This window comes from Mytilus californianus, unplaced genomic scaffold (genome assembly GCF_021869535.1).
Source record: "Mytilus californianus isolate M0D057914Y unplaced genomic scaffold, xbMytCali1.0.p SCAF_7, whole genome shotgun sequence".
Classification (NCBI taxonomy): domain Eukaryota; kingdom Metazoa; phylum Mollusca; class Bivalvia; order Mytilida; family Mytilidae; genus Mytilus; species Mytilus californianus.
The window spans coordinates 57,556,260-57,583,654 of NW_026262723.1; the positions used below are offsets into that span (position 1 = coordinate 57,556,260).

Here is a 27,395-nt window from a genome sequence, read left to right on the forward strand (position 1 = left end):
ATCTATCTAGAGCTTATTGACTGGGGATCATTATTCAGCTATGTTATTAATAGGCTGTTGCGTGTTGGGTTAAACATGTTTTCGTAGGTAAATAATATTGCTGTGGAACTTTTTTTTCATGAAAGTGTAATAGAGTATTACTTTCTGTTCGGTGGAATTGTGAAATAGAAGTCAATAAATACGTTCTTGCTCAATCCTTTGTCGCTTTGAAGGTGTCATGCTAGTCATCCTCAGCCTAAGCAATGTGTTACTGTAATTTGAATTTCAAAATGACTGAGTGACGTTTTTTCGATGCACTGGTCAACTCCGCCGTAGCGAATCACATGATTTTGACATAATCGATAATATATTACAGTAAATACGAGCGAAACATATCTTTATAAGTAAAGAATTGCCGCATAAAAATTAAATACGCGGAAAATGGCAAAGTTCACGAAGTCTAGTCTGATTAATCATTTTACAAAAAAAAAAGTGTAAGCAAATGGGGGGGGGGGGCGTACGCCCTCTACGCCCCCCTCTGGATCCGCCACTGGTATCAATTTTGATATTAAGATGCAGTTCAACGAGTTCTATAAAATGCATACAAAACTTCTTTAAAATCCCGGCGAAATATTGCCCATTTACGTATACTTTGCCCAAGGATTTGTATAGGTATAGTAAGTATACAAATCCTTGATTTGCCTTAATTTGATATACACATGCCAACAAAACCATATGACCTTTGAAAAAGCAATTTGTAACTATAGGAATTCGGTTCTGGCGATTAAAAAATCAAAAAAGTATTGTTGGGCATTGTGTACCCATCAGTGCATCACAAACTCTTAAAAATAGATAAAAATACCCGCCGAAATTAAGAAAAAGTCCCTTTCTTCTAAAGTGCGAACGTCCGAGAAAGCACCCATTGATTTTGCAAGGTTAAGTTAAACCGACTGTATTTATTGTTACTTCCGGTGGACTTCAATTTTTGCGCATGGCTATATTGTTATTTCCTGCTTATCAACCGTAAACATAAGTTTGTTGTTTATATTTTAATCTTTATGCTAGATCATAAAACCTAAATAGAAGTAAGTGAAAACCGCTCTTTTATATATTTATTATCATAACATGTAGATTTTTTTTTTAAATTCTTGGCAAAAGCTATGACAAGGCGTATCACTGATGCTTCCACAGCTGTCGGCAAAACCTTGTTCACTCGCTCGACCATTTACATGTTTCTTTTACCTACCTGGATTCTACTTAGATTACTGCGGCGATCTTTAAGTTGAAAACTTCTTTTGACGCCTCGTAATTAAACTTTATACTTAATTAATATTATTAAACTATGAGCTGTGCGCTTAGTAAGATAGTAGATAACGGCTTAATCATGTTAATTTTTCGGTTTTAAAAGCTCTTCAGAGCTTATGTTTGTAATTGTATTGCTTATACCGACACTAAATAAAGCTTTATGTCTTTTGTCTTATGTCTAACATATTGTTTTACACCAGATGATAAGAGCAAGAGCTGTGCTGCATCACCCTTGAAGTCACACTTAATTTATGCACCACCTTTGATATAGGGTCATTCTGGTAACATTGGAAGAGTGTCTACATTGTAAAATACATGTATGTACATGAAGCCTATAAATCCCTTTTGGGATTTGTGTCCAGAAAGCTTTTCTGATGTGACCACTTACATATCAGAAAAGTGCTCCAGACATAAAATCCCAAAAGGGATTACATGCAGCCATGAATAGACTGAACATGTTGAATGTCAGACCAGTCACTCAACTGTCAACTCACCCTGTAGTAAATTTATTCAAAGTCATATGTACACATACTTTGATAAAAACTTCTATGGGGCCTACATGTACATGTATGTCATGAAGCCATGCATAGAGAGAAGGCCAGACAACTCACCCAATCGAATTCAGCATCAGGACAAATGCGTACCAGGACAAATTGGCATCTGTGAAAGACACTTCAGCACAGGGAAAGACATTCCCTATCAAGTCGACACCTTATACATGTTATAAAAAGTTGCTTATTTATTGGTAGGAGAACCAACTGATTATGGACTTACTGTAACCAAGCAAATATCTTTTGCTGCACGGTTTTGATGTTTAAGTATTAAATCTTCTATGAAATACAGAATACAGTAGTTTAATAACTTATCCTTTCGTTTTTTTATATTTGGTACCTTTCAATCTCAGTTTTTAAAGGAGCAGTGCTATGCTACAAAAGTTAAATTACAGTATCAACCAGTTCAAAAACTATCTGAATATCAAAAAAACTGACGACTGGATCTTTTTCAAAAGTATTACCTTAATTTTGAGCTATGCAATTAAAGTTTGTTTATAGTTAGTAACCAGTTCAAAAGCTATCTGAATACCGAAAAGATGTAAAATAAAAGTGAACAACCACCAAAATTTTGTCGGTCATCAGGACTGCCACTACATATGCAATTGTTGGTCCTAGCCGATTTTTGGCAGTCAGGACTGACAGAACCGACGGTTTTCGAGAACACTGTGTTTATCTATTGACGATCAAGGATTTAAATTTTAAACCTTTAATATGCTTCTGGCAGTACATGTTACTTTATTGAAAATCAAGGATTATAAGGACTGTTGATATTCTAATGATCAATAACGGCATCAAATCAGCAATGTCGATAGCCTGGCATATTTATGACATGTGTGAATAGAACTTCATACTGTATTGTGTTTTCTTAACAATTTTAGAAAATTGACAATTAAGTTAAAATTATATAGTGTTATTGTCAAATTATACCCGGTATTTATTTGCAGATTTGGCTATGTATAGATTTGTAGGAAATATACGGAAAATATAATAGCATAAAATTCCCAACAATTAACATTAAGATATTGTCATACAGGTACGCAATTTTGGCGTTTCAATTTTTAGTGATTGCTTTATTTTCGTGTCTTTAATTAATTTTAGCACTCTCATTGGAGGCGCCAAATAAATCAAAATAAAACTACAACCAAAATATAAACCCAATTTACGGTATATATATATGTTTTAATTAACATTTTACTTTACACCAAATTCATTTTTAAATAATCTATACAACTCAAAATGAGTCAGCATAAATCCTTCTAAAATAAGGGGGAACAGTATTAGGACTAAAAGAGAAAAGTGTCCTAAAGTAATGGCAAAAAAGAAGAATTAAGATAGCTCAAGTGTCTTCCGCCATTTGGGATTGTAAATTACCAAAAAACAACTAGATCTTTAATGAAATGTGCAAATTTTGAGAGAAGAATGTATTTCATGTTAGACTTTTCATCAGAATAAAGAAAATGATGTGTTTTATCATATTTTCGTGACTGTTTTCAATTCATTTTTTTCATCTTTGCCATACAAGGGGAGATAACTCAGAAAATGTAACTTATATACTGGAATGTGTTATGAATTTACCTGTTTTGTTTTGTAGCAAGAAAACAAGTCCCATGACCCTTAATTTTTTTCCCCCCAAAAGCCCATTATAAGAGCTATCTTCTTGAGATCTCAGATTTTGTCTTAGAATTTGATCGGTTAGTTTTCTTTTTATCACACAAATTGTGTTTTCTGTGAACAATCTATACAAAATCTGACAATTTTGCACAACCTGTACAGCTGTAGCCCTGTGACTCATTCTTTTTATTATATACATGTATTTGAAAAAGTCATGATATAAACTACATTTTGGCAAATTATTAAAAAATTCAATCAATTTTGATTTAGACCCCCCTCTACCTTAACACATATTTAAATGATAAATAATAATTATGCTGAAAAAAATTAAAACCTAGTGTTATAATATATTGTAATTTTTTATAAGATTTGTGATAATTAATCATCCTTATCATTTAATTCAATAACTAATGTCTGCACATTTTTAAAATTACATTGGCAATGTACTTCATTTGTACTTGTAATGTAATTAGTTACATTTCAAAATTAATGTAATGGTAATTTAATTGAAGAAATTAGTATGTAATTGAATATAAAAAAACTTGGATATAGAATTATGTAAAAAAATATTTCAATACTGAAAGAAAAAATGTATATATCAATCATGATATTATTTAATGTTTCTATTTGGTGAGGCAATCGTGTACAGCTGGTAACAAGCATTTCAGAAAATTCTTTCAAATTTTTAAGTTACTTTTACCGTTCTTGAGTTATTTCCCTTTATAATGTTATCTGCAAGAAGGGGCATCATCTGTTTCCCATGGACACATTCTAAATTTATTTATACTGAAAATGCATACATGTATCAGCTGTTACAAAGTATTTTATGAAGGATAAAATACTTTTATACTTTAGAAACATTCATTTTCAGTTTCATAAACAAAGCAATTTAAAAATTTACGATAAAAGTAAGAGTTAATATGTTTAAAATTGATATGGATTACAACTTTTGTTGGTTTATTGTAGGGCACAATATACCACCAGAATTAAGATGGATCGACAGTTCTCCAGGATGACCACGGCTAGTGCCACTGGAACTCGTACCTCAAGTACAACTGGAGAGGGAAAATTCAATAAAGCTTCAAGGTACAGTGTAATTGATTGTAAATACACAGAGGTAGTGTACATTGTAAATCCATTTATCTTACCTCCTATACATTTCTAGGAATATGATTGGTTAAATTTTTAGCAACCAGGTGAAGACCGTGTATATTTCATATGGGGTTAGTAGGCGTGGTTTATTTCAATACACAGTTAGTAGTGGTGTTACATCCCTTTTTAAAAACAACACGGTGTTTAGGAAAAATCTGAAAGGTTTCAACAGACAAGGAAATTGATGATGAACGATTGAAGTACATCCATAAAACATATTTAAAGTTGTTATTGTTGGCATTTGTTATTGTATAGACCAATGCAAGTAGGTTCTTAATATTGAAGATTTGATCACTTTAATAGGCCACTAGTACTTTAGGATAGTCGTTAAGATAAATTCGTTACACAGTGTGCTAGTGACCTAATACGATATATATGGGGTCAGTAAATTCCATATGGGGATTCGAGTTTCGCTCTCACCCGATATGGAATTTACTGATCCCCATATATATAGTATTAGGTCACTAGCACACTATGTAACTAATAGTCTCTGATCTTTTGTACAAATAAATATAACATCTGTATTAAAACCTGTTAAATAATCAACTTTGTTCCCCTAAGTCTTTAAGATTTTTTTTTTAATCTGACAAATCTCATACCCCTATCAAAAATTAGAGACAATACATTACAGAGAAGAGATCGAACAATTATTAGTCAAAAAGTAAGTGTTTTGTTTTCAAGTTGTAAGGTTTGATAAGGTGGATGAAAAAGTGTGACCAGTCATAATTTTCAAGGGGACTAGTAGGGAAGGTGAATGAAATGATGTTTAGTATGGTAAATGATCTTAAGTGACCTTTTTGTGTTGATATGAAATATCATTGATATGGTTATTATTATAAATTAACTGTTTACAAAACTTTGAATTGTTCGAAATGCTTAAGGATTATCTTCCCAAGGAATAGATTGTAAACCTAAGCTGTATTTGGCAAAATCTTTTGAAATTTTTGGTGTTCAATACTCTTCAACTTTGTACTTGATTTGACCTTTTAACTATATTGATGAGTGTTGCTGATGAGTTTTTTTATAGAAGAATAGCCTGTATGACCTACAAAATTATAAGCCTGGTAACTATGATGATTTTTTTTTTAAGTAAAGAATATGACCCTAAACTTACACTCTTTGATTGAGTGAGCATATGAAATATATTTTTTTTCTTTTGAATATCTGAAATATGATCCATGTTTTAAAGGTGCATAGCAGAATTATTTATTTAATCAGATTTACATTAGATAAGGCTTTAGAAAAATGTAGCTCTGGAAAGAAAATCTTGAATCATTTTTATAGTTTATTATTAAAGGGAACAATGAAACTAATTTCTCCTGTTAAGAATTGTCAATAGAATATATTTATGTCTGACTATAACATAGTACATTTTCACTTTTACATCCTGTTTCGAAAGGAATAATGACAAGACTCACAAGAGCGCATGTACACATATTTGAAATTTCTCTCAATTTTTATGAATATCATTGAAACATATATATACATGTATAAAAAGAGTATGTCTCCATAGGACACCATGCCCAACTTGCAGTATTATTTTCTATGTTCTGTGAACAACAAACTCTAGGTTAAAACCTAATTTGACTTTAAAAAAAAAGTTGCAGTGGTGAAAACAAGATATTAAACTGTTTATTACAATGTACTTCAAGCTTAAACATGCATAAGATACAAATTAGACAAAAACTTAAAATAAGACTTTTTTGTTTCAAACATTTATAAAAGCAGAATATTGAAATGATTCAACCTTGTTTGAATTCTTATTCATGCAACCTTTGATTTGACATTCAGCAGAGGTCTTCTCAGGATATACATTTTTGTATGTTATAAATCAAATATGAGAATTAAAGTCAGAATTTGACAGCTAATCATTCTAATGCCCCTTTAATAATTCAGCTTAGTTTGGTTAAAAACTATGTTGAAAGTGAAGACACTTAAAACTGTTGAGAAATTAACATTACAAAATATTGAATAAATATTTACAGAGAATATCTGCTCTTATAATTTAATACTCTTTATTGCAGTAACCAGATATCCTTAGATATGTCCTAAAATGTGTCCTAAAAACAACACATCAGCATTTGTAACCCCTACATGAGAATGGTTACAATAGGTAACAAATGAGAACCAAGCAAATGCTGAGTTACAATGGTTGCATTGGTTGAAAATGTTAAATTTACTTTTATCATTTATTATAAAAACTTTTAAAGCAAATGCTACATGGGTTACAATGGTAACATGGTTACAATGGTAACATGGGTTACAATGGTAACATGGGTTACAATGAATACAATGGTAACATGGGTTACAATGGTTGCACTGGTAACATGGGTTATAATGGTAACATGGGTTACAATATTAATGGTTACATGGGTTACACTGGTAACGTGGGTTACACTGGTTACATGGGTTACAATAGTAACATGGGTTACAATGGTAACATGGGTTTCAATGGTAACATGGGTTACAATATAATATGGGTTACAATGGTTATATGGGTTACAATGGTAACATGGGTTACAATGGTTACATGGGTTACAATGGTAACATTGGTTATACTGGTTACATGGGTAACAATGGTCACATGGGTTACAATGGTAACATGGGTTACAATGATAACATGGGTTACAAAGGTAACACGGGTTACACTGGTTACAATGGTAACAATGGTTACATGGGTTACAATGGTTACATTGGTTACACCGGTAACATTGGTTACAATGGTAACATGGGTTACAATGGTTATATGGGTTACAAAGGTAACATGGGTTACAATGATTACAAGGGTTACATGGGTTAACATGGTAACACTGGTTACACTGGTTACAATGGTAACAATGGTTACATGGGTTACAATGGTTACATTGGTTACACTGGTAACAAGGTTACAATGGTAACATAGGTTACAATGGTTACATGGGTTACAATGGTAACATTGGTTACATGGGTTACAATGGTTACATGGGTTAAAATGGTAACATGGGTTACAATGATTACAATGGTAACATGGGTAACAATGGTAACATGGGTTATAATGGTAACATGGGTTACAATACATTTTTGTAGTTACATGGGTTACAATGGTTACATGAGTTACAATGGTTACATGTGTTACGATGGTTACATGGGTTACAAGGGTTATATGGATTACAATGGTTACATTCACTTTAAATATTTTATCAGAAGTACTTTTTTTATAAACAGGTTTCATTCTCAAAAACCATTCACCTGGTGTTAATAAAGTGTAACCATTGTAACCGTGTAACTGGTCTTGAGAATGACAAAAGGTGCAAAAGTGAATGTAACCATTGTAACCAATGTAACCTATGTAACCATTGTAGCTCAGAAATTTCCAGAATCTAATTTAAAGTATAAACCAGTGTTACTACATGTATACAAGTGTAACCATTGTTACTGTGTAACTGAAGATTGAAGCCTGTTTTAACTTTATGAATAATAATACTTCAAAAAAATATTGAAAGTGAATGTAACCATTGTAACTCAGAAATTTCTAGATTTTAATTAAAAGTGAGAAAAAAAAAAGTTTGTAAAAAGAGAATGTAACCAAACGCTGTACCTTACATATATAAAAAACTTAAAATGGTGAATGTTACTGTTGTCACCAGTGTAACCATTCTCCTGTAGCAGTTACAAATTCTGACATGTTGATTTTAGGACACATTTCTAGACATATATGGATATCCTTCCCATAACTTGTTTGAAATAATAATTTTAAAAGGCTAATTCTTAAAATAAAAGCATGGAAGGGGAAAATTCAGACTTTGTAGGAAAACTAGCTGCATCAATTGTATAAATTTTGTATCAGGAGAGACATCTGAATGAATTATTAAAAATGAATCGCACTAATAAAGGGCTTTTCTCTTGCTTCCCAAAGATGTTCCCACTGACTAAGTTATGTCTTTAGAAATGTTGGACAGTCCATTTAAACTTCCATGCCAGAAAAGTTTTTTAAATTACAAAAATGGTTTTAATCAGCTTGATGTCTAAATATTTTTTAAAACAATGAACAAATGTTTTTTTTTTTTCTGATATCTACAATGTATATTAGTTAATTACTTCTTTATAATGCTTTATCTTAATCTGTATTAAAGTACAAATGTACCTATTTTTAGGATGATCTAGTTTCAGCTGTGTTTTGTGCTACATTTTGTGTACATATAATGATTAAAAAAACATTAGAACAAATTAAAACAGTAAGGTATATTAATTATAAAAAAAATGTAAAAAGATTCTAGTCATGAAAACATCTGTTGAAAGTGTTCATCAAAGCCCAAAACAGTTAAACGATGCAAGCAGTATTATTTAACTTTACATTAGGCCATTATAAAAAAAGAATTTTTGTGCTCTAAAGGTAATCACGATTGGGGGATTAGAATCTAGGAATTTATTTATACGCTAAAAATTCAACTTCCAAATTTCCAGTTTCCTTTCTGCCAAATAAAGAGAGACAGTTCCAAATTTTGTTTTGTGATTTTAATGAAGAGATTAAAGGCTATTATATTATTGTATTTTACTTCATATGTAAATAAAATAGTACTTTTGGTGCAAATAAGAGTTATTTATGAAATTGGTTTTATTTGTAATAACAAATGTACTAAATTTCAACAAAGTGAAGAAAAACCTTCAGGTACCAAATTAACAATGTGTTATAAGGTAAGTCAAGTAAGCAATTGACAAGATTGAGGCAGACTCTGAATATGATCATAAGTTTTCACATGAAGTACCAACTATAAAGGAATCAATACAGTTACTAGCTGTGAAAGTTCTGTTTAAATAAAGAAAATTCAAGGTTTCTATGTGGGAGCAGGTCAAGTGGAAATTGTTTACTTTTCTTCATAGAACTTTAATTGTACAGTATAACATGATGTAATATTGATAATAGAATTTAAACCCATTGGAATTTTATCTGATTTAAAAGTAAATTGTATAATTACTTATAATTTTGCATATACATGTATATATATCTATACCTAAACCTTTACCTGGAATGATTTACAACACTCCAAAATAGAGTGTGGAACAAAAAATGTTCATTTTTACATGTATATGATAATTATTTCAAATTCTTTATAACTGTGTTTTGCATCTTCAAGGCAACATAAAATTAATAACAAACTGTTCTGTAATATAAAGTAAGGAGATGTGGTACCGTATGATTGCCAATGAGACAACTATCCAACAGAGCCCAAAATAACATTGACTTAAGCAGTTACAGGTCACTAAACAAAAAGCAGAACTCATACTGTATAATCAGCTATAAAAGGCCCCCCAAGACAACAAATGTGAAAGAATTCAAAAGAACAAACCAACAGTCTGATTAATGTCAAATCAATAAATGAAAAACAGATACATGTATAACAGACATCAATCAAGGACAACCACTGAATTACATTCTCCTGACTTGGGACAGGCATTTAATGAACGTGGCTGGTTTAAACTTGTTTGTGAGCACTTAATTCTCCCTTTAACCTATGACAATGGTGAAACAGTACAACATCAGAACAAATTGTAAAAATCAGTCGGAAATGGTTTAACACGTCAGACTGGTACAAAGCACATAAAAACTAACATAAAGACAAAAGACATAAATTGTCTGAGAATAAGCTTATATCAGAATATCTCCTTGTAGTGTAGGAGAAAAGTAATTTATTCTGTTGTTGTTTTTGTTGTTATAATCAGTGTTCTCCCCAGGGCCCTTTAGCATCATGGCGATGTGATGCTTTATTGCTTTTAAAAATGTGATGCTAAAATATTTTGAAAAAAGAAAAAAATATGTCTAATTCCCCTTTTACCAAGATGTTATATGAAATTTGTGGGGGAGAACACTGTATAATTATAATTAAAGGGGATGTTGGTAATACACAAACAACACGTAGAAAAGAATAAATCATTCACAGCGGCCATTATGTAGCATATATAATGCTTGTACCTTATTTTTCACTTTCACTGTCCATTTAATTAAATTTTGATAATAGCTGAAACAAATGAGAGGATGAAGATGAAGGTTTTGAATTAAGATAGGATATAAGGAATATATAGGTTTCATAACATTAAATTGAAAGCATATTTTTGCAAAGTTTGCTTACCTTATTTACAAAAAATGATTTAGTGTTATGAAAAAAAAATGGATTTTAGAAGTGATCCTCAATTTTCTTTATAATGCTTACAGGAAATTGAAGAAAAGTCTAACAGGATTTTTCGGCTTGGACTTAGATGATGAGCATGAAGATAAAAAACAAAGATGGAACAACAGACGAATGAGATTGCATAAAGGAAAAGTTAAAGATGATTATCTTCTGAAAGCAGAATCTGACGATTTATTTTTGGAGAATTCGCACCAATTCAAATATATCCATGATCCACTCCGTAAAATACATCGTCAAAGTGAAATATCATCCAGACGTACCACACCTTTATCCAGTTCAAGTACTTATGCCAGGAGTAGACCTGGCGGCCCTAAAAGGTTACGTAAAGATTCTGTCATGCAGATGACATGGAAAGGTCTTCGTACAATTGCTGTAAGTTTCTGTTTCGAATTTTCCTTGGAGTTCGGTATTTTTGCTATTTTACTTTTTTTCAGTTTATACAATTTTAAGATGTCCGTAGCTTAGATTAAACATGAATAAGATACATTTGGAGTGAATAAGTATTCAGACCTAATCACGGAAATTGAATTACGTTTCCACCTGTATATATAAGGAAAGAATAATAAATAGAGAATATTATATAGCCTTTTCAATATCGCACCCCTATTTATCTGGAACACTAATTAAATCTCAAGAGCTCTGCTCTATGGATTATATTGGTTGAGGGTTGAAACAGTGTGTGATATTGTCTGAAAAAGCCATATCCATACCTGCAAACTTTTCAAAATCTCCATGGAGGATTTTAAGCGCAAGAGGACCTTATGTTCCTTTTATATTGTCATAAGTGTTTTTTAATCTACTATATTGTTTGAATGAGTATGTATGTGCTCAAATACCCTTTTAACTCATTTGAATGCCTGTTCAGTTTATATTATAAAGAATTTCAAAATTCAGGTCAACACCTCTCATGGGGGAAATCCCCATAAATGGTGATGGTTGGCAGGTCTGCTTATCATTTACTTTTGATTATAAACATAAAATAGATGTTTTCATGTGAGAAGACATTATACAGATTAGGGGTTTGACAAACATTTGCAACAGTGACTGTTATTGATGTCATGACTTCATTCAGATTAGGGGTTTTATAAATCCTTTGCAACCTTTACTGATATCAATATCATTATGGATGGGTTTTACAGCACAATTGCCATTGATTGCATTACACATACAATTTACTTGTATTTACTACTATTAAAGTATGCTATAACATTGAATACAGGCAACAATTTTTTACTACTAATTTGTTCATTTCTCTTACAGGCCTCAAGAAAGAAACTTAGAGGAAAATCCTACAAACATAGTGCAAGTTTTGATCCAGCTAGAATGGGTGAGGAATTTGGGGATGATCTATCAGCTAGTTATGGATACCAGGTAAAAAAATATTTGATAGTTCCATATTGTGGATTCATTTATTTTCGTGGATTGAGGAAAATTGTATTTCAGTGTATATTTGTCAAAGACTACAAACCAGTCTATAGAAAATTGATACATCGTTGAACATTTAAATTTGTGGTTAAACTTCAACCTTGAAATCCAGGAAAATTGGTATCCAACAAATAATAATGAATCCACAGTATACACTAGTATTACTGATTATAAGACAGATACCAAATGGACATTCAATAAATAAGTCAAACACAAATGGTTAACACCATGGCAACAAAATGAAAATCGATCTAAAGAAACACAACAGTCAACAAAACACTAGAAAACTAAAGACAGAGCAACATGAACAGGACTAAAAACCGGGGCAACCTCAGTTGCTCCTGAAGGGTTAGCAGATGCTGCTCCACAATTGGTTAAAACAAAGCTAAAAAAATAATTTTAAAATTATTTATACCTTTTGGTAAAATAAAAGTCTTAAATATCAGTATTCGTACCTTGTGATAAAAAAAATCATTTTCAAATATCAGTATTTATACCTTGTTTGAAAATTCTCAGACCATAAGTTTGTTAAAAAAGATTTGATTACATTTCCATTTTCTGGCAACTATAATGAATAAGTGAATGTTCAAATAACAGAGATTAAAGAAATTCCATTTACCTATACAAATTCTTAAGCAACAATGAATTTATAAATTTCAGCCACAACATGAAGATGCTATAAGTCTTGTAGATGATGTATTTTATGATGAACCTATTGTTCCACCATCACACAAGATGTCCAGAATGGGGGAATATGAGAACTTGTAAGATATCACTTATACATTTAGGTTACTGCTGTCTTATTATGCCCATGTAAATCAATGGCCAATGTTTGGAATTATTTTTGTTATGGCTGTAGATATTGAACTGATATTTTTGTTTATAAGCGCATAATGTTGGATTATAGACTGAACTGGATTATCTACTTTTCACAGAATAATGGCCCTTGGAATTTGGCATCAGGTTAGGGTATTCATGTCATTACAATTACACCATTGGATAAAGTATCAAGATTCAGAGCAATTGTAATTGATAGGTCACTTAATGATTCAAATTTGAATCTAAAATCTTTTTATTCTGCTAAAGTTAAAATGACAACTGCAATTTTTAGCCAGGCACATAAAAGCAATAGATTTTAAGTTTTTGCATGGATCTAATAGTCCTATTCATACTTGACAGTAAAATTAGATTCTGAAATCTGAATGTCATTAAGTATCAATTGCAATTCAGCTGTAAAAATAGGATGCCAACAAATTTACCACAAGAATTACTTTAAATATAAACATAAAAAATATAAGTCATTTTGAAAACTAAAAAATAATGGAAACAATACTATAGATTTGGTACATACTCTACTGAATTGTTGAATCAGGGTCAATTTTAAGTGATGTTTTGTCTTTAATGTGATTTGTTTTGTGATATAAGCTCTGATGAAGATGGTCATGATAATGATGGCTGGCATAGTTGATTTGATTTTTACATCACTAATTAGCATTAAGAATTAAAATTTACATAGACCAAAAAGTTTCTTCCATGTTTTTAAAAAAGATGTCATTAACCATAATATTATTGTGTTAAGAATGTTTTATTGTAAATTTATTTGTTTTTGTGGATTGAGGAATCATTTTATTTTTTTTCGTGGATACCAGATTTTGTGGTTTTGGCATAATCTGCATACAATATCTAGGAAATTTGTAATTCGTTGAAACTCTTTAATTTGTGGTTCATCTAAAGGCACGAAATCCACGAAAACTAGTACTCATGAATAATAATGAATCCACAGTACTTATAAATATCCCTTTCTAAAATTAGTAGTTTATCTTACAGACCAGCAGGTGGATGGAGGAGGCAACCACCTCAGGGTCTACCATCCACTCCGTACGATGAACTAGACATGCCTGAGTTTTGCATGAGAAGAATTGGCAAACAAATCATGAATAATGAAGTTGGTCCAGAAACAAGACAGGTTGGAATGGGATTTGTGGGTAGACTATTTAACAGAAGTTTTAGAAGTGACAGAATGAATTCCAGTGTTAAAAGTCAGATAGCTAATGTTGATGATCATAGGTGAACAATTGATGAGTTTCTGGTTGAGTCAGTTTAAGTGATATCTTGGCTAACTGCTTAGACCATGTATAAAATCTTAATTATCTCCCCTGTTATTTTTATAGCTCACCTTGCCAAAAGAGCATCAGTCGTCTGTCATCCATTATCTTGTACAAAGATCATCTCCTCTGAAACTATTGGGCCAAATTTAACCAAACTTGGCCTGAATCATCAATGGGGTATCTAGTTTAAAAAGTTTGTGACCCCTGCCAACCAAGATGGCCAATATGGCTAAAAATAGAACATACGTGTAAAGCGCAAGTTTAGTCTACTATTTTGAAAACTGCTATAAATAGAGAAAATTTAAAAGAGGCAGAAATGGTTAGAATGTTGAGCTCTACCTAGTGTCCATTTAAGCCAAACCTGTCAGACAACTTCTTGTAGGAGTTATTGCCCTTAATGTCAAATTTTACCATTTTTTCATTTTTGCCTATTATTTTGAAAACATAATAGAGAGAAACTTTAATCAGGAAAAATGATCAGCAAGACAAGATATTAAAAAAAAACCCAACTGGACAAAATCGTCGGAATACTTGTTATTGGAGTTATTGCTCTTTAATGATGATTTTTTTACCATTTTTTGGGGCATTTTTGCCTGTTATTTTGAGAATTATAATAGATGTATAGAAAATATAAATAGCAAAAATGGTAAGCAAGACAAGATCTACAAATAAGCCATCATGGTTAAAATTGAAAGTCAGCTTGTTAATGGAGTCATTACCCCGTAATCGGGCTTGTATAGTTCGCACTGGTACATAGTCCGCACCCCCTTCTCCCCACGAAATTTCAGGTAAAAAAACTTTTTGTAACTGTTAGAAAAGGTCTAATGAAACTCCGGTAATTTTAAATCGTGTGTGGTCGTTTGCGGTATTTTCTTGGAAATACCTATTTTCCATCACCAAACAGAAGCTGAAACTGCTTGAAAATGATTCTAAAACACTTCACGATGGTTAAAATAAGTCTAAATCACACAAAAAACAATTTAGAAACTTGTGTATGTTTAAACCGGAAGTTTGAAGATGTAAAAGATGAAAAAACCCGGTGAGAGTTGAAATCCGTACATAATAGATATCACTATAATACGACTTTGAAAGTAAAACAGTTCCCTCCTTATGTAAAACAGTGTTTAATATATCTATCACATTAATGTTTGAAGGGTCTTAAGCTAATACAAAACATATTTGTCAATAGGAAACACCAAAACGGAACGAATGATAATTGATAAGTTTTGTAGTTTACACATCGTAAGCTGGTTTATGGTTGTCTTTTTTTACCTTTTTTGTACGATTTCATTCAAGCAGATACCAGTTTATATTTAGCAATGCATTGAAAAGAAACGAGAATTTTGTAATGAAGCATTTAATTTTTAAATTTATCAGGATTAATTTGATATTAAATAAAAATAACTTATTAATATGGATTGGGTAAAATTATTGGTTTGAAAAATGATAAGAGCGCCCTCTACAATGTCAATAACAAACATGGCGGAACGTAAACAAACCACATCGCGAAATTGAAATTTTCTCTCTTATTTCTTGCTTATTGTACTCTATAGTCCGCACCCCTGCTGTCAGGGTCAAATTTTGAGAATAAAACTGCGGACTATTCAAGCCTTTTAACGGTACCCTTTAAAGATGATTTTTACCATTTTTTGAGTTTTTGCCTATTATCTTAAAAAGTATAATAGATACTAATGTAGATAAAAACTTTTAAACACAAAAATGATCAACAGGACAAGATCTACAAATAGGTCAACATGACTGAAATTGTCAGTTAACTCTTTATAGTTATTGCCCTTTCATGATGATTTTTTCCAAAATGTAGCCATTGTTGAAGATTCAGATGAGCGACACAGGCTCTTTAGAACCGCTAGTTGATAAATAGCATGTTTTTGTCTTTTCATTATCAAGATTATTTGTTCATGTCCTTGGCATGTCAAACCAAAGATCTATAAATAAATTTTGAACTTTTGATTATGAATTGATTATTGAACTGTTATTTTTTTTTTACAGCAAATACATGTATCTTTGTCTACTACAAATTAACGTTTATGTCAATATCTATAATTCTAACATCCAGAAAATGGCTTTCATCATTTTACTAACAAGTGAGATGCTTTTTAAATACCCAGCTGGATTTTCCTAATAACGCATCTAAAATAACTTTTTTGTTATTCAACAGAATTTCACAAAGATTAATAATGATACATCAGAGAAGTATTTTAGACAGATTAATTTATAAAGATGACATTTGTAAAGAGCTTTTTTCTCTATTTTTCAGACCATACTTTACATTCTGGGTGACATTTGTTCAGCTTTTGGTGTTCATTGTCTCCATAGCTGTGTATGGTATAGCTCCTATTGGTGTGTCAGAGAGAGTGTATGAAGAATCTGTAAGTAGAACGAGTAGAATCTATTCAAAGATACCAGGCTTATAAGAATCATCAGTGGTGCTGGAATCAAATCATTTGGCACGCCAAATCAAATACGAAGTTGAAAATCAATAAAATCCAACAGTTCAGAAAGTTGTGCCAACTACGACTTAGACAATCTATGTCTGTGGGTTGAAAAAGCCAAGTGCTTTGATTCAACATTTTATGAACAAAAGAATATGAATACAATCGAATTTCATTATCACAAAACCTTCTGATGTCAAAAGTATATACATAGATGTCAACTTTACTGATTCTGGCATCATATTGACATTTTCTTTAAATTTCTGGAATGTTCTTCTTTGCGTCCATTTCCCTTGCTAGAGTTAGAATCTTCTGTTATTTAGACATTTCACCTGTTCATTTGGAATTTGTCATCATTTATTTTTATAACACTGTGAGAGATCTAAGTGTGAAAATAGAGATATGGTCAATGTATTTCCCATCTAACAGCAAAACGTGCTAAACCTACAACAGTTTACTGTTCAAAAACTGTAAATACAGTCAGATCTTTGAAACACAGTCTCTGCACACTGTAGAAAAAATAGAAAGCGTAGGCTACATACTTAGTAATCAAATGCAATTCTTACAGACTTTTATATATTTTAACATATTTCTTAGCAGTTGATAAGAATACAACAGTAGGAGAAAAGGGAAGTAATTGTTCAATATCCAATGTATGTATATGTTGTCTTTGTAGGTGATGATGCCAAACCTTGCATTTGAGAAAGTTCGATTTTCAGAGGCTGAAAACTTATGGATTGGACCCAAACAGGTAAGATTTAAGAACAGTAACCTTTGAATTCTAAGGTTTCAAATGAATAAGTATAACTACAGCAGGACAAAAAAAGGGTGACCTGACATGAAAGGATTTCATTTAATAGATGTGACCTTTATAGCAAGTTTGGTTTTTAGTAAAATGTTATCTGAGTATGGTCTCTGCATGCATTGCACATGAGTATACTGAAAGACTTTAGGGGCAACATTTCAAATTATTTTCTATATATGAACTTTAAAGGCTCACAACTGTTTGAATAATTATGCATAAGATACACACTTTTACATACTGATTTGGTGTTGTCAGGATATCTGAATATATCACTGCACAGGTCACTGTTGTAGATCTTTTTACAATATTAATTGAGTTATCTCCAATGTGGATATTAAATTTGAAATAAAGTAAATTGTGTAGCTACTATTTATAATAGTTCAAAGCTTGCTAATCAGTAGCAAGTATATGGAATTTTTGATAAACGCATAGTTAATTGTCATATGATAATGATAATAATAATCAGAAATATGCACAGAAATGAGATACAAAATACTTTTCTCGTCTTAATTAGCAATATGTGAGCTATTCCATTAATATGGATGTGAGAAGGTAAAAAGGAACCAATTTTCCTATGACCAATATACTTCTTTAAGTAATTGTTCTTAATAAAATGGACAAAATACTATAAGTTACCAGCAACCAAGGTCCAAGTATGAAATCTTCCGTTCCTACCCTTCCACGTACATTTTAATGGAATAGCCCTGGCCATAAATTTGATTATATAATAATAATAATACTTTATTTCAAAAGCAATACAGCTTATAGGATACATACACATAATGATAATGCACCAATAATAAGAATTTTTACAAAATATTCTTGTAAAAATATTCTTGAGTTACACAATATATAATTTTAAAGGTGTACATGAAATAAAATATAATACAAAAAAAATACAAAATAGGAAATACAAGCGCAGAATGATATACTTTAATAAACACAATATGTGAGAACAAATATACTATATAATGCAATTAAATTCTAAGTTTTTCTGCGGATTTTAAAAAAACATATGTAGGTTATTTAATTCTTTAATATATCTGACAGATAACAACTGGATAAGTTTGTATGCAGATGGATTTCTCCAATAATACTTTTTAATATACTTTTCTCAGATTTGACTATATTTTTGACATTCAAGTATAAAATGGTATTCATCTTCAATAGATCTAGTGTTACAATTTGTGCATAATCGATTATTTTTATCAACATTATAATATCTGCCTGTTTCTATGCTTAAATTATGAGCTAATATACAATATTTACAAATGTATATTAGTTTACAGGTATATTTAAATAAAATTGCAAAGCATGTGTACTATACATATATCTTTACAAATGAAATTTTTCTTGAATTCTCAAAAAATGCAGATACTTCACTTTTGCATTCTTTCTTTCAATTATAATAGAAAAATATCTATACAAACTACACTTTGGCTTAACCAAACATAATTAAATCCATATCTAAACAAAATATCTCTAATCTTACAGAACCAGTTTTGTTTATCCTTCTTTTTAATACAACTTCTTTCAAACATCATCTCATCATAACAGTTCTTAAATATACAGTTTTCTGTACTCACATTTTTTAACCAATATTTGATCATTTTATATTGCCTTTCAATGGACATAGGCAATCTACCTAATTCACAATAAATCATATAAGTTACAGCACTCATTTTGACTTTAAGAATACGTTTTAAATAATACAAATGAACTTTTTTGATATTTGGTGCCATATGAAATCCCCATACTTCCAAGCAATAATTCAATATGCTTGCTACATAAGTATCAAATAATGACAACAACGTTTTATGATTATAGTAATCAATATGTATTTTTATTAAATATGCTAAAAACAGCCTTTTTACCCTGTTCTGATGGTTTCTTTTGGGTATTTGCAAAATTACCAGTATAATAAAACAAAATTCCTAAATACGTAAACTTGTTACATATATCAATAGCTTTTCCATTTATATACCATTGCTCTTCTGGTCTAATTTTACCTCTGTTCCTAAAACCTACAATTTTTGTTTTTTTTATGTACGAATCATACTCATTTGAAAAACATTTACAGTATCGATCATCTTTTGTAGATCAGTTATACTTTCACTAAATAAGACCATATAGTCAGCGTACCTTAACAAATACAGAATTAACATTTTAAGTTTCATATGATTTACAATTTTGTGTAAGAAGTTCTATCTCCATATCATTGACATATAGTGAATACAGGAGAGGGGATAAGGATTCCCCTTGCATTAGGCCAACAGTACATTAAAAAAATTCGGAAATTTTCCATAAAGTTTTACACAGGTTTTTAATTTGCTATACATAGATTTAAGGACATACAATTCATATGCCATATTTTTTTTATTCCAGTCTGATTTGATCCATCTCGGTGCTAAATATTCACCCTGTATGAGAAAAGATGAGAATATATACAATGGTATAGCTAAGGACTTAATAGAGGAGAAGACATCTGGATGTTGTATAAGAAATGATGGATCTGGATGTGTACAAAGTGTCAGGTCTAAATGTAGTGTAAGTAAAGTATATAAACATCACAACAAGATAATAAGAAATATTGTGGATTCATTATTGTTTGTGGGATAGCAATTTTTCTGCAGTTGTGTATAACATGCATCCCAACTATATGTTTTAGGTAAAAAGTGTGTATTATACATGACCACATACGGTAGTTATTGATACAAAATGCCTATCACCATAGGTAGTGAAGTCCATCTTATGCCTAGCCAGTCTTCACGCTGAGTGGCAGCCCAGGAAGCCCAGGCTTGTAATATTGCTCTCGGGCCTGTAAAAATCATATCTACAAGCCAACAGAATCTAACTAAAAGTTTTCAAAAATTGAGCTCCGGGCCTGTAGATTTAGCAGTTCATCGTGAAGACTGCTAGCAAAGTTAAAAATTCATTCAGGTTATAATTTTTTTTTTTTAAATCAGGATGTGCACAATTCCATTAGATAGTTTTAAAAGGTACATTTTTAAGGGAAAATAATGTCTGCATTGTCAACTAGACTAAACTTATTTCAATTAATACTTTTTTTCATTGCAGACAACAATATCAGAATTTAAAAAGTATAATAGTACAAATCCAAGTAATTTAGGCTTCCTGACAGGTGCTGTTTGTGGCCAAGATCCAAAGTAAGTAAACAAAGAATAAACTACTATTAATTATTCTATTAAGATACTATTAATTATTCTATTAAGATACTATTAATTTATCACATATGATGAAAGAGGTAGATGTACAAGTGACAAAAAAATCCCATGAAATACTTGATATGAGATCTTGTCATGCTTGTGTATTGCTGTCCATCTGGACAGTTGCTGGAAAGTCTTCAACAACAGACTAAACTGCTCAACCTCTCAGAGCTTCATTAAAACCGCTCATAGCAAAAGAATGTTATCAGTAGTACTAAAAAAAAAATGGTACTTCAAGAATTCTTTGGTTGATTGATATTTGGTGTTAAATACCTCTTTCAGCACACTGGGCTACATCACAATGGCCAGTTTTTATTGGTGGATGAAGCAGGAGTACTCTGAGAGAACCACTAACTGTTGAAAGGAAAAATGGCAAACCTATAAGAATTCTTATACATTGTTGGTAATTTTTGACTTACATAGAAATTAGGTATTAAATGTCATCAATGTTTACTACAATTTTTTTTTTACAGATATTGCAGAAATCCAGCATCTGTTGCACCATTTGAATGGGACAAAAACGATATAACAAACTGGCCTGTAAGTTTTTGATCTATATAAAAGTGTACATATGTATAAATTTGATTAAAATTAGAAGTGAAACCAACATCACTGGTACAGCATTTCATGTTGGTAGTATAACAAGACAGACAAATGCTGATATATTTTTAAATGTTTTATGCAGTAGTTAGTTGTTTTAAAAAACAGATGAAATGGACCACTTTTTAGTAAAATGAGAAAACAAAATGTCTGTTCATGTCTGTCATATTTGTTTTTCTTAAATTGTTTTGTTATGAATTAGTCCATTAGTTTTTTCAATTGAATCGTTTCATATTTTTCATGTCTGGGTAATTTAAAGCCGACTATACGGTATGGGTTTTTCTAATTGTTAAAGGCGGTACAGTTGCCTGTAATTGCTTACATCCACTTAATTTGAACTTTGGTGGATAGTTGTTATATTGGCTCCATATTTTTATATAAGTCAGCTTTGAAATGAGAAATGTTTCAAACAAAAGTCTTTAATTCATTTGAAAAATAGTTTCCATGGGTAACACTTTATTGAATCTTTACTAACACATATGTCTAGATCAAATTTCTTTTTTTTTACAGTATTGTGAGGATACCACTGCACCCATAACTAACACAAGTTTTGTGGCTGGAGATGATCGTCACATGACCTGTGAAATTTCTGGCAGACCTTGTTGCCATGGGATACAAGGAGAATGCATGATTACCACGAGAGAACATTGTAATTTCATGCAAGGATATTATCATGAAGATAAATTCCTATGTTCACAAGTAGGTTACAGCTTACACTTACAACCAGCAAAGTACACAATAAGATGTATAATATGATTAAATTGTTCACGAAAAAGTTGTGCATGTTAATAGCTTGCTATCTCTTGTTACTTCTAAGAATGCCAGTAATTAATAGACGTATTTACACATGTATGCAAATTTGTCCGCCATTACTTAGAATCACACAAGTTCCTGATAAACGTTGCATCACAAATTAAAAAATTTGGTGTCATAATCAAAAAGTGATTGTTGCTCGACATGAGAAGGTTTTTCGGAGACAGATCTTGGGTCATTCGGAGACAAAATTCAGCTAAATACCTAAAGTGTAAATACGTCAATATCATCTGTAATTACAGGAATTTGAGTTCAAGTAGAAGTTTTGATCAAAGCTGATTGAATTATTTAATTTTATGAACTGGGAAGTACTAAGTAGGGCTGTTTCATAAAAACATGCATGGAATCAGGGGAAGGCACTTTGAAATCTCAACTATTGGTTGGTATCAAATACAATGAAATGAAAGTTAAATTCTAAATTTGCCCATTTTGAAAGTGCCTTCCTTGTGGACCATATTTGTTTAACTAGAACAACCCTAAGAGTTCGTACAATAAAATGTTATAAAATTAACACATTACAGACATTCTACATGCAAAATTGTCATAATTGAAATACGACATTAAGAACAGAGACAGATTCCTGAATAACCGGGTTTACTCGGAGTACAAAATTTGTGCTCGTAACACGAAATCCAGTATTTTGATTGGTTAATTTCTGAGTCTGAGTACGATAATCGTGCTCAAAATTTTGATGTCCGCACGGCCAGGAGAGTATACAATTATGAGGTTGTAAATTACAATGGTTACATAGATACCACTTCTCTGGTGATTATCTGAATTCTATTTCCTTGTTATATATATTACAACGTAAAATTTCATAATGAATTAATAATTTCAAGTCAGGCTTTATGGTTAAAATTCAACAAAATCATAAATATCCTTATTTTACACAATTGAATCAATTTTTATTTAGACGATTACAGGTAGAAATAGAGGTAGCATACAAGGATTTGAGTTTATCAAAGTTTGTAAACTGAAAGATGTAACTAAGTCATGGTTCAATGAATTCAAAAGGGGAATATGCTAGTCACATGACATGTAGAGTTATAACACATTGACTTTATAACCATTTCTTCTTTGTACAGGTGAAGTGTTTGAAGCAGATTTGTGGTATGATACCATTCACTGATGACAATGTCCCTGATCAGTTTTACAGACTATGGACATCAATATTTTTACATGGAGGGTAAGACATTTTTCTATTGTATGCATACATGACTATAGAAAAATTGTACTTTGTTGAACATTTTAATTTGTCGTTCATCTTTCTCCTCGAAATCCACAAAAATTGGTATCCCATGAATGATAATGAATCCCAAGTAATGACATAAAAGGAAAATCTTAACTATAAGAGAGAGAAACACATCAATTGTAAAATGATTTCAGTTAAAGATTTTAATAAAATTTTCTTTAATAAATGACAAATTTATATCCATAGAAAATTACACTTTAACATTTGTTTGTTGAAAAGTCGTAGCCTTGCACATATTTTTAAAGATCTGCTATGAACAGATGTTATTTTAGCTAATTATCAAATCTTGTGTCAAAGTTCAAATTCATATATTTATAATATCTTTTATGGTGCAAGTTTTTTTCTTGACATACTATATTACTGGTTTGTCTATAAATGTGTTTTGTTACAGATTATTCCACTTGCTGATAACAATTGGCTTCCAGATGTTGATAATGAGAGATGTAGAAAAGTTAACGGGATGTATACGTATGACAATTATCTATGTAGGATCTGGAATTGCAGGCAATCTTGCTAGTTCTACTTTCCTTCCATATCATGTTGAGGTAGGTTGATGGTTATGTTGATGATGAGAAATGTAGATACTGTATAATCAGAAATTTTTGGGATGTTCTAATTATTGATAAAAATGCTACAGGAGAGGTCTCCCAAAAAATAAAAGATTGCATTTTAAAATTTTACAGCATTTCCTGATATCAAAATAATTATACTCTGTTTATTCAACAATCGTAATAACCCATGTAAGCCAAAATATCTGAATTGATAGCAAATTGATAGAAGGAATTTTGTATGATGGATGGATGGATGGCTGTTTAACGTCCAGTGGCAAATTAAATGCATACTCGGGATGAAAACATGGAAATGTGATATGAATATAGACCCTGCTTTATACTAGTCCCACATGCTGAGAGGGATGTTTTAAGGTACAAGTTCAGAAGGTTACAGTCTCCATAATGACACATGTTTAGCAAATACCAATATTCAAGTCCTGGCTAGGGATCAGACCCACAACCTTCCACACTTTAGGCGAGCATGAGACGAAGGAGGCTGTAATTTTATATGACCATAATCTATGAAGGTGCTGGTATCACTATATCACTGGCAAAATGGCTCTTTCTACTTTCCATATAACAGTTACAAAGGCTATTGGTAATCTCTGTTGAAAGCTATTGCCCATTATGTTCATTTTAGTACTTATTGACCTACGTTTATGAAACTTGGTATGAATATTGTTAAAATTTCAGTCGATAAGAAGCAGAGGAGACACTGGTATTGTAGCAATGCACTATTTCTAAATCATATCATATATATACTGTGCTACAGTTGATGCCATTTCCTTTTAAAAAAATGTGTTAGATACAGTTAATTATATTAGAATTCCACTAAATTCATATTTATTTGTTGTTGAAATTGATAGCAGATATAACTGGAAATAGCAATAAAAGTAAATAAATGAAAATATCACTAAGTCTTGATATTGTGCATTCAAAGTGCTTTTCTGGATTTACCTTCAACAGGAATGCTAAAACCTAACATTTGAAACTCAGGGGTGCATGAATACTTAGAAACGTTATATGACCGAAAGGAATCTAAAAAGAATAGCCAATAAATAATGAAGGTAGCAGGAAAACAAATTGTTAGCCTTGACCTTAGATTTATACTTTACCATAGATTGATACCGAATCCCTTTTATGTTTTAGGTTGGACCAGCAGGAGCACAGTTTGGTATACTAGCCTGTTTATTGGTAGAAGCCATACAGAGTATACAGATGTTAAAACGACCATGTTTAGAAGTAACAAAGGTTCTCCTTTTCATTAGTTTCCTGTTCTTACTAGGACTTTTACCATGGATTGACAACTGGGCACATTTGACAGGTTTCGTCTTTGGATTTTTGTTGGCATTTGCAATCCTGCCATATATCCATTTTGGCAATTTTGACAAGACAAGGAAATGTGTTATGATTCTGTTTGGATTAGGAGGAGCAACCATTTTGTTTGTTATGTTAATTATATTGTTTTATATCTCTCCAATTTATAACTGTCCTGGGTGTCAATACTTCAATTGTATTCCAATTACAGAAAATTTCTGTAAAAATATGGAAGTACAGATAAACAGAGAATCTACATACACAGCTTATTTGTAGACATACACTTCAGCTCACATGGATTTTGGAATGACCACCTGTTTATGGTGGGAGTGTGCCAAATCTTTAGAAGTTACCCGTGCTGACCTTTAAGGGTAGGCATGCCATTTCTTATTTCTAATCTAAACATTTGTTTTTACAATATCTTGAAAAACAAGAAAAGCTATTTAATTCATTGTTTTTTACAATAGTTTTTGTTGAATTTTGAGTTAGCTGCCCATGGTGGTCAGGTGGAAAACACAGGATCCACTGAACTGGAGTGTATATTACTATTTTTAGAATTTTTTTCTTTTTGATAGATGCATTTATTAATTATTTAGGTTTTTAGCTTATTATGAGTAAAAATTAGTGCTGTTAATATTATAGCCTAAATAAAAAGACGTAGAGAGGATTTTTACAAATAACTGTTTTCTTTTGTAGAGTTTTGATATTGTTACATTTGATATTAAATAACTCATTTTAGTTTCTTCTTGATATTACAATTGATCACATAAAACATAGAATACATATATTTTGATCTTTGCTATAAAAATGTGCAAGTTTTGAAATTTCTATTATTTTTGGTTAAGTAGATATTTTGCTCAAGTGTAATGTAGAAAATTGTGCCTATGGTAAGGATCTAGCAATTTTTAAAGAACAAAGTAATGAAATTTTTACCAGTGAATGTTGTATCCTTTGATCCAATATGGGACAAATACTGTATATGTTCTTTTTTTTTGTGAGCTTTTACTACTGATTAATTCACATGTATTTAATTTTGCGGTATTTTAGAAAATATCAGAACAGTAGTAACTGACTTATTATATTAAAATGATAATTAAGTTAGTCTTTATTTGTTGAACAAATATATGAAGCAAAATTAACAAAGATTATTCAATCATCAAATTAGTCGTCTATTCATTAGAGGTTATTATTCGATTAAGTTGTTAAATTTTACACAATAAAGCTATCAATTTGGCTTTGGGCATTATCTATTACCGATTATCTTTAATCAATTTTATGGATCACAGTTTGATTGAGGTCATTGTAAGGTAAACATGCATGTGCAATTGAAAATTCCAGTGATATTTATTAAATGGTATGTAAGCTGCATTTGTATTTGCTTGTGCTTATTTTCGTGAAAATATGCCTACAGCGAAATTCGTGAAAATAAATACACAGCAAAAAAAGTACATATACAGTAGTTGTCCCAAGTCAAATTTTCTCAGCACGTTTTACCTATTACGCTAACCCAAAAAGTCAGTACCTCCCTGTGATCGACTCCCACTTGCTAGGGCCTGAACTCTTTGCAATAAAATCATGTCACTAATCCAGGATTTTTATTTGAGCTCTCTGAATGATCAAGCCAATAAGCTGATAGCTTAATGTTATTGAGATAGCTAAATCCTGAGCTAATTCTGAATGATATATTTTTTTCATTGACTAGGCTTGGTAGGTGTTAATGCAATCACCGTAGAGCAGCAGAATATAATGACTGAATTATTCAGGTTGCTAGGACACACATTTTTATGAAGTTTTTTCAATAGTGAACTTATAAATGTTATTATAGGAGTGACTAAAAAAGTACTTTGTCTTCCTTAATCTGTGATATTTGTCTCATTGAATGTGATTTCTCTATTTATTGTAATTGTATATATATATATTTAAAGATGCAAAATACAAGCAGAATCATATTGAATATTTATGTATGATATTGATCTGATGGTGTTTTTGTCATGCCTGATAAATAGGTCTGGAAAAAAAGGATTATTTTTTAATACAACGACCATGGTTGGATTTTTATCAATCTTTACATTTCTT

The 27,395-nt window shown here is 31.1% G+C and overlaps 1 protein-coding gene across 1 annotated transcript; it reads left to right on the plus strand.

Annotated features, from left to right (window-relative positions):
* The first annotated feature begins 964 nt into the window (after positions 1-964).
* Positions 965-27,315, plus strand: LOC127707828 (inactive rhomboid protein 1-like). Its single transcript, XM_052212579.1, has 15 exons — positions 965-1,064; positions 4,416-4,535; positions 10,792-11,140; positions 12,029-12,139; positions 12,854-12,957; positions 14,021-14,260; positions 16,580-16,691; positions 17,431-17,505; positions 19,945-20,106; positions 20,638-20,726; positions 21,260-21,326; positions 21,897-22,085; positions 23,285-23,385; positions 23,843-23,996; positions 25,152-27,315. Exons 2-15 carry the CDS (start codon positions 4,441-4,443, stop codon positions 25,593-25,595), a joined length of 2,292 nt encoding a protein of 763 aa, XP_052068539.1. The 5' UTR covers positions 965-1,064; positions 4,416-4,440; the 3' UTR covers positions 25,596-27,315.
* The last annotated feature ends 80 nt before the right edge of the window (positions 27,316-27,395 follow it).

Bases quoted from the DNA above. Each gene is read 5' to 3' on its own strand.
- LOC127707828 (XM_052212579.1), top strand. From the start codon at position 4,441: ATGGATCGACAGTTCTCCAGGATGACCACGGCTAGTGCCACTGGAACT. The intron at 14,261-16,579 runs GTGAACAATTGA...TCTATTTTTCAG, and splicing joins GCTAATGTTGATGATCATAG to ACCATACTTTACATTCTGGG. The intron at 22,086-23,284 runs GTAGGTTACAGC...TTCTTTGTACAG, and splicing joins ATAAATTCCTATGTTCACAA to GTGAAGTGTTTGAAGCAGAT.